Source organism: Manacus candei, unplaced genomic scaffold (assembly GCF_025592945.1).
Source record: "Manacus candei isolate 608988 ecotype Guabito, Panama unplaced genomic scaffold, ASM2559294v1 h1tg000139l, whole genome shotgun sequence".
Lineage (NCBI taxonomy): Eukaryota > Metazoa > Chordata > Aves > Passeriformes > Pipridae > Manacus > Manacus candei.
In genome coordinates this window covers 690,487-707,477 of record NW_026138187.1, presented here as the reverse complement: position 1 = coordinate 707,477, position 16,991 = coordinate 690,487, and the positions used below count along the sequence as shown (strand labels likewise).

Below are 16,991 nucleotides of genomic sequence, written 5' to 3'. Positions count from 1 at the left end.
GAGCAGAGCAGAGGGGGAGAACGCCCTCTCTAACCTACTGGTCACAGCCAACTTGTCCAACCATGACGTGCAGCTCACTGGCTGCTGCCTGGGGCTCTTTGGCAGCCAGACCTCTTCCAACCGGGAGCAATCCTGCTACAGGGAGGGGCCCGTTCATAAACTTCTCTCTCCCTCCCTTTTTGGCACACATCCCCTTCCAAAGGTTGGAATCCAAGGGAGCCCTGTCTCCAGTGAAAAGGCTCACAATGCCTCAAGGACATCTAGTTGCTTTTGGGAGGCTCATGCTAACATCTGGTGGCCTTGAAGAGGATCATATGGAAGGGAGGTATCCAGGCAGCTAAAGCTCAGTCTAGGAGGCAGAAGAGCAGCCTCATGAATTCTTGCTGGTGGAGGATGGGGAACGAGAACTTCTCTCTGTTCTGGGCCTGCTGAGGTTGTTTCACACTTCCCTTGGTGATCAGAAGTGGGTAACACAGTTTGACTCCTGCTTGCCTGAAGGTGGGAAGCCTGGCACCAGTATGGGCAGAACCACCTGCTAAGAAGGGAGATGGAGTGGTGTAGGTTTGCTTTTTCTTTTTTATTTTAATAATTATTGAATTTAGTGTTTGGTAGGGTGGAAAGCCATGTGTTCACTGTTAGAGATGTGGTGAAAGGCACTTTAATGAACATTTGCCAGAGAGTTTGTACTTTGGATTTATGGCCTGCAGCGGCAATGGGAGGATGCTGGTTTCTGTTTCCTGCACCTCTACAGTTCCATAAACTTTTACTGTTTCTCAGGCACCTCTTTGGTGAGCACAGAACATGCTCTGTGTTTATGCTCCCTCCTTTCCCCTGAGTAATCCTGCATGGAATACATCTCAGAGAGGGCTTCAGGGTGTGTTTGCTCTAAATGGTCTCCGATGGGCTCCTGTGGCCTTGGGGGAGCAGAGGGAACAAGTTTCATTCCTGCTCCCTGACAAGCTTGTGCTCAGTTAAGCAGGGGACTGTGACTTGTGTCAATGACAGTGGGGTTTATTTTAGAGTCTCTTCTAATTAGAGGTTTCCTTATGGAGTAAGGATATGTGCTAGGGAATTCAGGTTTATGCTGGGGATCACAGAATCATAGAATGGCCTGGGTTGGAAGGGACCTTAAAGCTCATCTCATTCCACCCCCTGCCACAGGGAGGGACAACTTCCACTATTCCAGGTTGCTCCAAGCCCTGTCCAACCTGGCCTTGGACACTTCCAGGGATGGGCAGCCACACTTCTCTGGGCAACCTGTGCCAGGGCCTCCCCACCCTCACAGGGAAGAATTTTTCCCCAATATCTAATCAAATCTACTCTTTGGCAGTGTGAAGCCATTCCCCCTTGTCCTGTCACTCCAGGCCCCTTCAGGTACTGAAAGGCCTCAATTAAGTCACCCTGGAGCCTTCTCTTCTCCAGGCTGAACAGTCCCAGTTGTCTCAGCCTTTCCCTGCAGGAGAGGTGCTCCATCTCTCTAATGAACTTGGAAGCCCTCCCCTGGACTTGCTCCAACAGGCTGATCCCACTTCTGAAGGAACATTCAGAAGAGAATTGACCTAGGATGAGTCTTTCCCAGTCCTGTGCACATGAGCAGCCCTAAGAACATGGAAGAAAATGGCTCACTGTTTTTAATGAGAACGGATTTTGAGCATCTGTAGCATATTACAAGTCTGGATCAGGATTCAAGTCTCACAACAGGCCATGTTTTTCACAATTCCCACCTAAAGACCATAGCAAAGCTTTGGATTTTGTCACTACATTTGGGGTTCCCACCCTCTTCTCTAATCCTTGGATCCCTTTCCTCTGATTTTCTGCTGATCTCTCAAGTTTTTCTTCTTGAGAAAAGACTACATGGCTCATCTGCAGAGGAGGGAAGCAGAGCCAGGCTCTGTCTGGGTAGTGTGGCTTTGCATGGGAGACCCTGTTATATGATGTCCTTAAACTTTCATGCAGCAGACTCTGTCCTGCTCATGAACTCAACCCCCTGAGCAGCAGATCATGGGGTACAGCAGGTAGCTCTGGTCCACAGGATCTGGAGAAGGACCCTGCTGGTGCAGTTCTGTTGCATAAAGGTGGGTGATTTGGCTCTTCCCTCTGGAGAAGAAGGGGGGGGAGGATGGTGCTAGCTCATGTGGACACAAGGCAATTTCCCTGCCCTCACTCAGGGAATGCACCCAGACAGCACCCGAGGCACGGCAGCCCAGCTGGGCTGGGAGAGGCAGCTGCCCAGAGAACCACCAAGGTGCTCCTCAAATGCAAGAGGACAGAAACCAGCCACTGGTCAGCAACGAGGCTCATTTATTATCTCACAAGAACGAGTGACAAACAGCTGCAGTAACGTCAGCAGAACCAAAGCTTTGCCCAGGGCCTGAGCTCTGACCGTGGGGCTCCCTGCTGCACCGGGTGGCACTGGGAGGGTTTGTGATGGAGAGGATGGATCTGGGAGATCCCTGAGCTGCAGGGAGTGAATTTGAGGCTGTTCCCAATGGCCTATGTCCTCCTGATGCCATCATCCCACAATGCTGATTTCTGTTCCCTCCTTCTACACAAGCTGCCTGCCCTTAAAATAGGAGAAGGCAAGTGCAGTCCCCGGAACAGCTGTGCTGTGTCTGGGACATGTATCCAGAACCAGCAGCCTCTTCCAGAAAGGAGGTCTGGGGGCAGTGAAGGAGCCAGACCCCATTTTCACCACACCTGAGCAGGAACCAGGTGACTACAGACAGGAGTGCCCCCCCAGCTGTGCTGTGGTGTGTGAAGCGGGGACAGAGGGAGCCCGGTGTGCCCCAGGGTGCCTCAGGCACAGCATGTGGGTTTTTCCGGGAAACTGTTTGGGTTTGGCTGCTGTGGGTTTCAGAGACCCCTTGTGAGACACTGTGGGTCAGATTGAAAGATGGGCTGAGCATCCCCAGCTCCTGGTATCTGCTGCAAGTGAGGGTCCTGCCCAACCCATAAGGCTCCCAGTGAATGAGTGGAGACTCCCAAAAATAGAGGCAGTCCAAACCTTAAGTGCACACATGGATATGCTGCTTTTAACCCACTTCTGCTCTTCCAGTTGATGGCATGGGGCAGACACCAGCCCATTTCCAGGGGTGTGTGGGACCTGCAGAGAACCCTGGAGGACAAGGTCTGAGGTCCCTGTGGGTGGCCATGTCACCGCAGTCGGACATTTCCATGTGTTGCCACAGAGCAATGGTTTTTGCTAAGATGTCTCTGCCTCAGAAGACACACTTGGCTTCACTCCTCCTGGCTGGCGATGCTGCAGGACGAGGAGGAGGAGGGGGGGTCTCCCTAACCCACTTCCTGAGCTGGTGGGGCTCTCTCCCAGGTGGTTCCCAGCAGGAGTGACCCAGGCAGGGGTTATCTCCTCCCATGGGCAGCCCTGAGTGTCTGGAGCTCAGTCAGAGCCCTTCCAAGCGAGGGGCAGCTGGCAGAGTGGTGCCTGTTGCCCAGGCAGGTATGACGGGGTTGAGGGTAGACAGGTTGTACTGGTACTTTACAGGGGGCAGCCTGTGTCACCTCGCTGGCTCCCCGGCGCTGGGGCTGGCCCTCGGCGTGGGCTGTGGGGCTGTTCCGCACGGCTGCGCCCAGGAGGGTTATAAGTGAGACGTGTAGGGTGTTGTGGGCGGGGAGGGGAAGAAGGTTATCCGGAGGCTGCTGCTGGATGGGTCTCGGCTCTCTGAAGTGATCAGTACCTCACTGTCATTGAGGCAGGGACAACGCTCAGAGAAGCCCCTCTCCTTCCCCCTGGTGCCCACTCTTTGCTGGCAGGGGATGAGCGTCATGGAGGGGAAGCTGTAGCTGTCAAGGATGGGGCGCACTCCCAGGGAATCAGGTGTCTCAAACATGTGGTCGATGTCAGAAAAGCTCACCAGAGCCTGTGTGGAGTCATAGGAACTTTTCTCCATGTCATCAGCCCCGCAGGACTGGGGGAAGCTCCCCTTGTCCTGCCCCTTCTGCCTCAGCAGGCGGAAGTCATCTCTGAAGTGGGGGTTGAAGAGCAGGTAGAGCAAGGGGTTGAGGCAGGCAGGCAGGGGCAGGACCACAAGAAGGACGGATTTGATGACCTCTGGGGTGATAAGGAAGAGGTTGAGGGTAGAGGATAAGGTGAGGAAGGCCACTGGGCAGTAGAGGAGGCAGTTGGTGAAGATCAGCCAGGCCACATGCTTAACCATGGCGCAGTCCCAGACAGCGCTGAACTCCCCCTTCAGCAGGTTGCAGTAGAGTCGGATGTAGGTGCCGGTGATAGTCAGGAAGCAGAGCATGTTTGTCATCACCAAGGCCACAGTGAAGCCCAGGGTGGCAGGTTTCCCATCTGGCATGGGATGTGGGAGGCAGAGAGGGGACGCTCCATATTCTCCAATGGAGAAGAGAGGCAGAACGGCAGCCACAGCGGACAGAAACAGGCAGCAACAGGCAGCAGCCTTGACCTTGCCTAGGGAGGGTGATTTTCCGTAGCCCCGCACGCAGGAGGCTGAGATGCTGCAGTGCACAGCAGCCAAGGTCAGCAGGAAGATGGCAGCCTGGGAGGCAAACACGGACAGGAACCCCGTCACCCTGCAGCCCGCGCCCGTCTCCCATCTGGCGCCGTACTTGGCGAAGTGGCCGTAGGTGAGGGCGTCAACGAGGGCCATCATGCTGCAGGAGACGCCGGTCAGCATGTTGGCCCCAGCTATGGAGCCAATGACGAACTTAACGGGAGAGAGGTAGCTGGGGGAGGCAAAGACAGCCAGAATGACCAGGCCGTTGCAGAGCACTGAGACCAGGACGATGACCCAAACTCCCAGGCGGATGATCCAGCTCTCAAACAGGTGATCACAAGGCTTGAAGGGACCTGGAAGACAAACCCCAAAGTTATACCCAGCAGACACCACTTGGCTCCAGTGGTGCTGCTCGGGGCGGTGGCCAGGTCCCAGCCCCCTCCTGGCCCCACCAGCCCCACGAGTGCTGAGGGCTCGCAAGGAGAATTGTCTGCTCTCTTCTGCAGCTGCCTCTTGGCTCTCTCCCTCTCATCCCCACACTGGGGAGCCTCTGGCATCCTCTCAGATCTTGTCTGGGGCAGAAACAAGGTGCAGGGAGAGGTCAAAGTGAAATGTGAGAAACCACGAACTTATCAGAGCTCCTAAAACACAAAAAAGGTCATGACTCCAGACTCACCGACACTCCTGGTGTCAGCCTGGCATTTGGGCTCCTCTGCCATTACCTGCTCCTTCTCATGTACCCCCTGGGATCAGGGAGTTAGTGCTGTGGAGATGTGTGAGGTTGCCTGGGAGGGATTGGGATGTTATAGTGAGGGGCTCAGCAAAAACAAAAACAGGATGGCAGAAGTTTTAGGTGGTGCAGAGCAAACAAAATTAGAGGAAATGGAGAAATCTTGCTCATCTCAAAGGGGATAAAGCTCAGAGCACCATCACCTTTGTTCCCAGGCAGCAGGACATGCCCTCAGTTATTGTTCCTTCATGTCTCTTTTGCAACAAACTCAGTGGGATAATTGGTGAAAACTCTGTCCCTGCCAGTGTCCCACAGCTGGCTGGATGGAACCAGGCCTGTCCAGCCTCCAGCTGTGCTTGTGTAGGACCCCACTGAACCATGAACGGGGACAAAATCAGAAGGACAAAATCAGAGTCCCAGCCTCATGTGCCCACTGGTGTGTGTGTGATGGGAGTCAGGAGAACGTGACTGGGTGCAGTCCAGCATCTCCCTGATCTCCTTTTCTCAGGAAAACAGAGCAAAGTACCCTACAGTCTGCAGTGCTGCAGGTATGATCAGGAAATCAAGGACAAGGTCTTGCCATGCAATGTTCTGGGCTGGCTGAGACAAAGTCTAAGTCATGCAAGGGAGCAGGGACTTCTGGAGAGCCAGAGTGCAGCAGGTCAGTGGATGGAGGAGCTGGTGACACCTGGGATTCCTGATCAGGCATACCCTGACCTCGTCCCCTCCTCAGGGAGGGCAGCTGCATCCAGCTGGGAGAAGGAAGCTCCTCACCTGTCCCCAGTTTGGCCAAAGCCTAACTAGGCTTCTGATCTGAAAGGTCGTGGGGGATCCTGGGGATTTAGAGAAGCTCAAAGGATCCCAGCTCTGTTCAAGGGGTTTCCCTGGCTGCTCACCGGGGCTTGGCGTGCACTGAATAGTGGGGTGAAGCTTTGATTCCTCAAGGTCCAGCTGAAGGTCGTCTGCATCTAGGTCATCTGGGGAGAAAAGAACAAGAAATGGTGCTCAGAGAGGAACAAGCACCTTCAGGGTTAACTGGGCCAGGAGCTTTTCCCACTGCCTGTCCTCCACACAGACCTTCCCAGCCAGTTCCTAGCCCACAAGTTCAAAGTAGCTGCTGGTGTCCAGTTTGTCCCCTGCAGTCACTGCTGTAGAGGGAGAAGGTCTTGTAAACGTTGGTGGGTTGCAGTGTAGCCAACCCCTCTGTTTTTAGGTTGCTCTCAACATCTGAAGTGTAAGAGCCCCAGCTCCCAGATCTGTGTGGCTGTGGTTCCCTCCTCCCAGCAAGCGTTATTAAAAGTAAATAAATACTCTAGCTTATGTGGTTACAGAACACAAAGCCTTCAAATACAACATCTCCATGGGAGCTTTCTGGGCAGGGCTTGTCCAGTGTGTTCATCAACAGGGATTTTGGAGCTTTGTTCAGAGGAGCCATTAGCCTCTTCTTGCAGAACAAATTCTTCATCAGCATCCACCACCACCAAGCAGCTCAGCGGCAAACATACAAGGGAACCCAACATTTATTGCTTAATTTTATGTCGTGTGAATTCTTGGGACTGTGGCGGCCTGCTTTAGTCATGGAAGTTCCCAGGATTTGCTGAAGGCAGGCTGGTTGCCCGTGGCTGCAGCCTCTGCATTCGTGGGGTTTGTGCAGCCAGACTGAAGAGCCCTGGGCCAGCACTGGCAGCTGCACCCTGAGCCAGGCTTGGGCTCACTGAGGCTCAGGCAGAGACCCCCTGACTGAAAGAGAAGCTTCTGGAAGGGAATGGGGCTGAGACCTCAGCCACGTTTTCAGTGTAGGACATCACCAAGGCAAATGGCATCCTCTCAGTCTAATCCCAGATGTGATTTTCTGCTTTGTTCCTTGTTCCTCTTCCCAAACTCCCGCTGACTGATAGCACTGGGACACAGTGAGGACAGCTGCTGTCCCGCAGCCCTGTCCCCACCCACGGCACCAGCACGGCCTTCAGCTCCCAGTGGGGATCTTGGGAGGGTTTTCTGCCAGCAGGAGGAAAGGGAAAGGATGTGGTTTTCTGCTTGCTGCAGCCTGGTAGCCAGGGAGCTGGATCTGTGGCTGTGGGATGAACTTCCCCTTGGATGAATGGCCTGATGCTGGTGTGCACCTGGCAGCTCAGACACTGGCCAGGAAGGTGAGTTTCCACAGTGCTGAAGATGCAGCTGAACTGAGTGGGGTTTACTTGTCTAATCTGTTTAGAAGTGGTGTCTCTCATGAGCTCTGCTCCCTGCCCGTGTTTGAGAATGTGACTGGGATTACTTGATTAAAGAATGATGACAAATAACGTGCTATCTTTAGTGCCTCCTGACAAGCTTTGTGGCTTTCTCGTCTTCAGGGAGCTTTGGAAAAAAAGCCATTTTTTAAAATCTGTCTGTATAAGAGTTGAAATATTACTGCTGCTTTGGAGCCTGGCAAGGAAACACTCACAGTGGGATGGAAAAATATTTCATCCTTGTATTTTATAGTCTTATAAATCTCCAGTGTCTTTTCCAGCCACAGTGCGGAGGCTGTGATGTGCAGTCACGATACCCAAATAACACAGACACAGACTTGCACTTTCTGTGCCCTGATGAGACCCAACCCTTGGGAAAGTGTAACCTGCCCCATCCCTTTTCTCCTCAAAGGGCTGGGTTTAAGCCCAGGTTAAACATTTTCATGAAGTGAAGGAAGATCCTTTGTTTTGCCTGGACTACTGAGCCTTTTGGGAATCGCAAAGCAATCCTTAGACAGCACAGCAAGATTAAAAGTGAAAAATGTACCTCTCTGCTGGAAACCAGTATTTCTCCAGCCTGGGAACTGTGGAGAAAGGAAAATGACTGTTGTGTCCCAGCAAGGCAGACTGCATTGGTTTGGAAGAAGCTGCTGTTTATTTGAATTTTGCTAAGGCACCTTCACTTTCTGAAGTTTTATGGAAAAAACCCACCTTGCCAGTAGTGCCCTTTCCATGGAAAACAAAGTGGCTGTACCAAAAGCAAAGTGGGAGGAAGAGGAGAAGAATTGCTGGAGAAGGGGCCTCGGTAGGTGCTTTTTTGGGACTCGAGTAGCCTTCTGAAATGACAGAAGCAAGAAAAGTGTAGCTCTAAGGACCCTCCACGGTTTGCGAGGTAGTTGCAGAAGTTCCTTAGTAACTTTACAAGTTATTGGAGGTGCTGGGCTGGGGAAAGCAGTGTCCTTATTGCCAAGGATAACTGTCCACGTGTGCTCTCTTTTCGCTTTCCAAAGCTCTGTTCCATTATTGCAAACACATGCTTGTAAGTGAATTTGCCCCTTTCTACCCTCAAACCAGTGGTCCCCAAGGGAGGTGCTGGGAGGGTGATGGAAGTGCCCCATGGTAGCATTTGCACTTTTCCTGCCCTCCCTCTGCAGCCAGTGTTGGGAGATGCCAGGGTTTGCTGGGGGATGTCCTGTGTGACAGGACCCCAAGTCACCTTTGGGCTCCTGCCCAGCCACAGGGGACAGACTTGGGGCAGGGGGTGTCTGCTAAACACTGCCAACTGGAATCCAAGGAGGCTGAGACAGTTGGGATTGTCCAGCCTGGAGAAGAGAAGGCTCTAGGGAGACCCTAGAGACCCTTCCAGTGCCTAAAGGAGCTCCAAGGAAGCTGGAGAGGAACTTTGGACAAGGGTCTGGAGTGACAGGACAAGGGGGAATGGCTTCCCACTGCCAGAGGGCAGGGTTAGATGTGATATTAGGAAGAAATCCTTCCCTATGGGGATGAGGGCCTGGCACAGGTTGCCTGGAGAAGCTGTGGCTGCCCCATCCCTGGAAGTGTTCAAGGCCAGGTTGGATGGGGCTTGGAGCAACCTGGGCTAGTGGAAGGCGTCCCTGCCCATGGCAGGGGATTGGAACGAGATGAACTTTAAGGTCCCTTCCAACCCAAACCATTCTACAATTCTATGATATCCCAAGCACCAAAAATGTTGGAAATGGGACCTTAAAAATCTGTTGTCACAAGGTAACAGAGTGATGAGTCATTCACTGACCACACTACTTTGGGCCTCAGGTGGCCATTAATCAGATGTGAATGGACACACTTGGGTGGTTGTCTGGTGTGTTCCCAGGCATCTGGGGCCCTGGGAGGATGAGAGAGAGATGAGATGGCCCTGCTCTGTGGCTGGAGTGGGATGGACCCTTGGGTGCTGGGCTTGGCTGAGGGTTGAGTGCTGGATGCAGGAGCAGGACAGGGGGCAGGAGCAACTGCCTGGCTGCTGGAGCAGGGATGTGCCATTGGGGATCCATTTCTTGTCCCTGCATGGCTGCCTGGGACAGGCTGCCTTTCACCACCCGACTGTGAGGTTCTGTGGACTCCTTTGGGAAGGCCTGGAAGTGCTGCACAAGGCTGAGAGCAAAGGGCTGGCTGGAAGCAGTGCCTGTCCCTCTCACAAGTTCTCCCAGAGCATCTGAGTGCCCTGATGAGCCTGGCTGTACATTGCCAGGACAGAGCCACAAGTTATTTTCTCTTAACTAGACCACTTTCCCTCTTGCGTGAAAGGAATGTTTGGGAGCTTTTGTCCTTTTTAATGAGGAAGTGTTACAAGGTTCATATAACCCAGCTAAATACCACCAGTGGCCATCAGAGAGGAAGAACTGGGAACAGAAATAAAGCAATGATTAATTAAGTAAAACAGCAATACCACAAACCCCTCATGACCAAGAACAGACCCGGTTGCTGAGTGGTGCAGAGGGTCATCTGCAGAAGCTGCACATCATAGGAACATGTTCTTGTGCATGTCACACTCACACCTGTGTGCTTTGGTATTTCAAGACAAATCCAGTGCTTTAACATCTGAAAATGGGAGCCTTTACAAGCTGCTAATAGTCTCATCTGGCACATCTTAGAAACAGTCAACATTCCCCTCCGGTCCCAAAAGCTCATGAAAACAGCATCCATGAGGCTGAGACTGGCTTGGAGGCCTGGGAGCCTGTGGTAGGTTTTGGCCTGCTGACAGGGCCCGGAGAGAGCATCCTTTGGGACATCAAAGGCTTTGGTACCCAGCAAGAGCAGGTCTGTGAGCAGTGCTGTGGACTCTGTTCACAAAACAGATCTTTTCACAGATGCTGTAATTTGCTGGGCAACCCCCACAGCCATCTGCACCAGGACTGTTACAGCATGGGCTGCATTAATGATGGAAAAACTGACCCGGCCGAGAAGAAATTCCTGCAGCAATGACCATGACATATGGCTCCTCTGGTCTGTCTGCCCAGTGTTACCACCAAGTCTACCATGCTTCCCAGAGCCACATCAGGCCAGTAGGAACCACAGTTCAGCCCCTGGCTGGACTTTTTACATGTCTAAAGCCTATTCTTAGTCTGTGAAGGATCAGGGCAGGAGCAGAACAGGGGGCTGGTGAGTCACCCGCTGGCTGTGTCATAAAGGGTCTTGGTCATCCTGCCTGTAACACAGAGTCCAGCAGCTCTGGATCAATATCTGTCTCCACATCCAGTCCTGCCTGCTCAGGATGTGGGAGGAGACAGCAGAGCCCCTGGCTATGGCTGGGTGCTCAGTGAATCAGGGGCTCTCCAGGGTCTCAGCCCTCTCAGACCTCAGAAATGCACTGTAGCCACTGTATTTACACAAACATATAAACAAATACAGCATCCAAGCTGTGTTCTGAAATGCTGTTTCCACTCTCCAGCAGTTACAGAGGAAGGAAGCAAAGGGGCTCGTGCTTTTCGTCACATTACTCTGAGATTCCCTTGCAGCAGGATCACACCAGCTTTGTGCTGGAGCTGCTGCTGTGCTGTGGGGCTGTGAGTGCAGGTGTGCCTTGCACTGTCCTCTGCTGGCCTCCTGGAACTGGCTTCATGGAGGTCTGTGCAGTACTGAGCTCTGGAGCACTGAATAAACTGAGTCTTGGACAGAAAATTCTGCTCAACTCTGGAGGCCTTTCTGCCCTGCTTCAGCCAGCACCTGTACTGAGCTCATTGTGTTCCCCAAATGTGTCCTGTTGTCATACCTAACCCAGACCTTTGCTGTAGCATCAGGGGATGTGCCCAAAAGTAGCACATACACAGGTCTCCCTACCTCCAGCCAGCTGCACACTCCAGGTCTTTGACTTCATTCTATTCCTTGGATTAATCCTGAAGCCCTTCCCCTAGATGTTGTAAAGAGAAATACTGATGTCCTGCCAAAGGCTCCACACTGCCCAAAAAGCAGTTGACCAAGCCCAGAAGTTGCCCCAGGTAGCCTCAGCCACGTTCCAGTGCCTTGGGCAGCCTCCCTCCATAGCCAGCAAGGCCAAACTGGCAAATGTGTCTGTGCTGTGGGGGACTGCCAGGTCCTTTGGTTACCCTGTGAAGGTTTGGATGTGCCAGATCAGCTTTTTTTCCCCTACAGGGTCACCAGCTGAAGCCCATTCACAGCAATTGGCCACCTGCATTGGAGAAGGCTCAGTCTGCCTGCCCTGGGGCAGGTGTCACTCCGTGGCTGGTGGTGGGAGCACTCCTGCAGATGCAGGACTGCACCCAAGCTCGCAGCCCTGCCTGTGCACTGATCACTGCTCAGCCCACTTTACTCACAGTGATTATCGGCGTGACCTGGAAACAATTCCATGGTCCTCTTGTGGGGATCCTCCTCCTCAGGAGTCGTGTCTTCTCCCTCCCATTGGCTGGACACCTTGAAGAAGCTGCTGCAGCTGCCATAGGCACAGCACTGGTAGGCGTATGGGACCTCCAGGACTCTGCAGAGGGAGAGCAGAACTTAAAGGTGTGTCCCCTCCACAATCTGAGTCTCCATTGCTTTGCCCTTTTTGCTCAGTTCCACATGTGACAAAGGCTGGTCTGTCTGGTGACCTTTACACTGGCGAGGGTCTGTGCTGTGGCAGAGGACTCCACGTAGGACAGAGTGTGCGCCCAAGGCACCCCATGGTGTCTCTGCCCTGCCCCACTTCTGCTGGTTTGAGCAGGAGTACTGAAGTGGAGAATACCATTCCTAAATCAAGACATTCCTAAAAACCTGTCTGCAGTTTTCCCCAGACTAAATTAGCCCCTCTTTCCCAAGACATGCACAGTCTTCAATTTTTACCACGAGGCCATGTTTTGCTGGGCATCCTTTCTTTCCTTCGAGGTGAGAAGCTTCCCAAAAGCAAGGTTCCCCTTGCTTGTTGTTGAGGGTCAGAAAGACACCTTCAAACTTCAGTTCCAGGAGCGTGGCTCCCTCCTGCCAGCTCAGGAAGGGATTTCTCAGGTCTCTCAAGTGAAACAAGTTGTTTGAATATGTCTGATTTCGACTTGAGAGTCAAACTGTTAGTTGCTAATTATAGCATGTATTACAAGGTTAATTCAAGAGCAGCTGAGCATCATCTGGACACAATACCAGGCTGTCTGTCAGCAGCTGCATTTTTGGCTTTGCTGGAAGTCAGGGAGACTGCTGATGAAGGCAAAGGAACCTCAGGTTTTCCAGACAATTAAGGTCTTCTGACAAGATCAGTAAATATGGTGAAACTCTATATTCTAAAAATATGCTTTTGTTTTATGTTCCCAAACATTTCTGCCTGAGCCCCATGAGGCTGTGGAAACTCTGTATACAAGCTTGTTTCCTGTTATAAGCTCCAAATTAGAGCCTATTATTGAAAGGTGGTAGGGAGGTGCTGATCCTCCCAGGAAGGGTAAGAATTGTTCTCAGATGATTCCTCCAGACATATGCCCCAAGAGTAAGACTACTTAATGGCAGTACCCCAAAGTTTAGGGAATGTTAATGGGTCCATCGCCTGGCACGGTTCAATGAACCACTGCTGCAGGCTCAGTTTCTCTGGTACAAATCCAAACCAGCTCCACAGCTGCCAATGGAACTAGTTTAGAGGAGAAACACCCTGGAAGTGCTGAACTTGACCCACCCTGCACAAGGGAGTGCCTGTTGGAGTGGGTCTGGAGAGGCCACGGAGATGCTCCGAGGGCTGGAGCCCCTCTGCTCCAAAGACAGGCTGGGAGAGCTGGGGGTGTTCACCTGGAGAAGGGAAGGCTCTGGAGAGATCTTAAAGATCCTTCCAGTGCCTAAAGGAGCTCCAAGAGAGCTGGAGAGGGACTTGAGACAAGGGTCTGGAGTGACAGGACAAGGGGGAATGGCTTCACACTAACAGAGGGCAGGGTTAGATGGGATATTGGGAAGAAACTCTTTCCTATGAGGGTGGTGAGGTTGCCCAGAGTTGCTGTGGCTGCCCCATCCTTGGAAGTGTCCAAGGCCAGGTTGGACAGGGCTAGGAGCAACCTGGGCTAGTGGAAGGTGTCCCTGCCAATTAGAGGGGGTTGGAATGAGATGAGCTTTAATGTTTTGTTTCAACCCAGATCATTCTGTGATTCTATGATCTTGGGTGTAGGAAACCCTCCAAAAGCTTCTGGAATCCCCTGCCATTTGGAAACCAGTCATGCAGTACATCCCAGCTATGATGAGCCAAAAAAGTCAGAAGAGAAAGCCCTTCAGACACCACTGCTGAGGCAGACTGATGTGAGAGCTCCATACTTTTCCTCAGACCTGAGCTATTAATCCCAGTGTTGGTGCAGTGGCTCATGGTCCCTTCACTAGGCGCCTGAACTGGAGAAGCTCCAGCCTTGGGAACTCATACTGGATGAGTGGAAGCATCAATTTATGCATACTTGGCTTGAAGGGAACTCCTCATGAGACCCAAGGAACAGATGACTTTGCCTGAGGGGAATTTGTGTTCTTTGGACCACGGACACCTCAGCCTGAGGGCAGGTGCCAGGCTGAGACCCACCTGTAAAGGAGGGTCAGGAGAGCCCGAGCCTGCAGCACAGCACTGTGTTCTGAGCCTTTCACAGCCTCATCTTGCTCAGTTTGACCCCTCCAGGCTCCTCATTAATCCATAGCAGACAAGACACGGCCACACAAACAGAGTTTACAGAAGGAAACCTGGATGTCATTAGCTGGGACTGCTTCTGGGAATGTTTTCCATTGAGAGGAGCCCTGAGCTGGGCTCGCTGCATGTTTGTGTGTGTGTGTGTTTGGGGTGGGGGTGATGGGCTGGGGAGCACAGCACCACTCTCCTGTGGAAGCTGTTAAAAGATGAGATGCATTAGCAGCAGATGAAGCTTCCTCTACCCATTGGCCTGGAAGGATGGAGAAAGCATGAGAGAGACAAGGAGAGCAGGAAGCTGAGTGCTTTAGGCAAATACAGGCTGTGCTGAGTGCCAGAAGTGAAAGAGCCAACACCCCAAGTACCTCATTTTGGGGAAACTCTCCTTGGTGAAGGGCTCAGAGAGAGCTGGGTTGCCTTGGAGCTTCAGATGGGTCAGTCCAGCCAAGCCATCCAGAGGCAGCGTGACCAGCTGGTTGTCAGTTAAGTCCCTGGTGAAGGGAAAGCAGAGAGGGAGACCATGGTCAGGGTTCTGCTGCCAGTGGTACCTCAGCCAAACCCTCAGCTGCCTGTCTCAATTGCTCCCTCAGTGTGATGCTGAGATGGGGCTGGGTGCTGCATGGGAGCCAGAAACCTCTGGAGATAAACAGATTGAGATTGCAATCCCTGGGAGAATGAGAGGGTGGGATTAGTGCCCGTGCTGAAAGCTCTGCCTGGTATCTTCATCTCTGTACACATACACTCCATGATAGTTTGGGTATGACTGCAGATCCCAGCCCATAAAATACCCAAAGTCTTAGTGAGGGGCTGAGGACTGAGGACCCTCCAGAGCCAGAGCAGATGGTCTGCAGTGACTCTTGCTGAAACAGTCCATCATGCTGATCTTCCCTAAAGACATCTAAAGCAGGTATGAAAGCATCATGAAATGGAAGTTTAAGTGTTCAGGGTGAGAGCAGCTTAAAGATGGCCACTCCTGCACTTCATCATCCCTTTGGTACTGATAGGAAACCTTGGGATTTGGTCTGTCCACATCAGTGCTGAGACATGCACCTCAGCACATCAGCCTTCCAGCATCTAAATCCCAGGTGTCCTGCTTGCCCAGGGAGTCAGTCTGAGGTCCTCAGATACCTCCCATCCATGGACCACTGTGAAAGAAATATCCCTGTGACTTACAACTTGGTGAGTGAGTGCAGGGTCACAAAGGCCTCCGGATGAATAAACTGGATGTAATTCCAACTCAGGTCTCTGCAAGGCAAGGACACACCAGTAAATAGTGAGCAGAGCAGGGCAGTGAAGCTGCTGACACCAGCCTGGCCAAGGGGCTCAGTGGGATCAAATGTGGGATCTTGTAGCCCCTTGGTCAGCAGCAAGTTCTGTCCCATTGCAGCTCCCTGGAGACAAGAATGTTTGGGTTTGCAAGAGCAGAAGAGTTTGCCTTGCAGGAGCTCCTCCACTGAGACCAATGGGAAAGGTTCCTTTCTGGGTTCATTTTCTGTAAATTTGGGGATTTTATGCTGACATGCTAAACCTCAGAGCAGTAGACAGGTCATGCCTTAGTGCCAGACCATTCCCAACACAGTCACAGTGCTGGGTGTAGCAAGCACAGATAGGGCCAGGGGGCTGTGGAAGGTGAACCAAGATGATTTTAGAATGTCTCCTGCCAAGTTTGGATTCACTGAGTGCCATCAGTAAGCTCTGCTTCCATCCCAGTGACTGGGCTCTGCTCCTTCTGTCATCAGGGAGAGGAACCAGCATATCAGGATGCATTTCTTCTCCTAAGGCTGACTATGTGAGCAATCTCATACCATATATTCATCTCTCCTGCTCTAGGGGAGTCAGGGGTACCTGCTCAAATGTGTGGGAAGTCGGGTGAGATGAATCCTTCCCACAGGGACCAGAATATACCCCAAAGTCATGGCTGACCTTGCACACTCAGCTGTGTGTGTGTGATTGTAGGGTGGCAGCAGAATGCTCGTGTTTCCATGTATGTCTGCAGTGTCACACAGAACATGTAAGTGTTCCTGTGCAGTTGTAAACACGGTGTATGTGACACTCATGGATCCTCGGGATGCTGGGCTATTAAATGACACACAGATTGCTGCACCACGGGAAAAGCTTTCATGTGATTTTAGTTCACTTCCTAACAGAACATCAAATAAAGACCATCAGGGCTCTTTCCAGATGTCACAGGGACAGTAGTGCCCTGCGGGGCCTTACTAGCTGTCAAAGGTGCCAAGCACTTAGGAGGTCGCTCTCTCTCACACATGCTTGGGTGCACTTAGTGCGTCGAACATGAGCTTGTGGGAAGGAAGTCTCAAACCAAATAGGATGCTCTGCATGGATGTTCCAGGACTGCATGGCCCAGGATCAGCCTGTGTATGGCAAGGGGGGCAGGAGCTCAGGTACACCGTGGTAAATCCCTGACATGAGTCCCTGGCTGAATTTAGGAGGCATGTCCACAATGTGGGCTGTGCCGTGCCAGAGCTGCAGCGTGTGGTGTGTGGGCAGGGAATGGGGGCAGTTACAGCAGGGTCTGCAGGCACAGGGGAAGCCAGAAGGGTGGTTTGTGCCCTCTTCTTTTCTAAAGGGGAGTGGCAGAGGGACTCCATAGCAAAGCCTCCCAGCAGAGACAGAGGGAGCAGGGTTGGAACTCCCCACAGCCTGACGGGGTTCACGGTTCCCCTTCCCCTGGCAAGACTCCAGCCAGTCCCCTGCCAGACAATACTTGCATGGAGCGCAGGGCCATCAGCTGCACAAAGGTGTCTGCTCTGATCTCGTGGATCCTGTTGTGCTGGAGACCACTGGAAAAACAGAAACTGGTTTGAGAAGACAGCTGAAGGCAGCGTTCCTGCTTTGTAGGGATCTTTGTCCCAGTGCAGCAGATGCAGATTGTCACAGTGGAAGTTGTTATTTGCACTTAGGAGACCTACTCTTATTTTAAGAGTTAAATGGGA

General features: G+C 52.4%; 1 protein-coding gene across 2 annotated transcripts in view; it reads right to left on the bottom strand.

Moving 5' to 3' along the window:
* Nucleotides 1–2,800: 2,800 nt before the first annotated feature.
* Nucleotides 2,801–16,991, bottom strand: part of LGR6 (leucine rich repeat containing G protein-coupled receptor 6) — a 133,814-nt gene continuing 119,623 nt past the window's right edge. For both annotated transcript variants that reach the window (XM_051771656.1, XM_051771657.1), the window contains exons 13-18: nt 16,767–16,838; nt 15,211–15,282; nt 14,403–14,528; nt 11,747–11,907; nt 6,108–6,188; nt 2,801–4,834 (exon numbers count right to left, since the gene is read on the bottom strand). In XM_051771656.1, the coding sequence (XP_051627616.1) occupies nt 3,597–4,834; nt 6,108–6,188; nt 11,747–11,907; nt 14,403–14,528; nt 15,211–15,282; nt 16,767–16,838 (1,750 nt within the window). In that variant the 3' untranslated portion in view covers nt 2,801–3,596. The remainder of the gene's footprint in view (nt 4,835–6,107; nt 6,189–11,746; nt 11,908–14,402; nt 14,529–15,210; nt 15,283–16,766; nt 16,839–16,991) is intronic.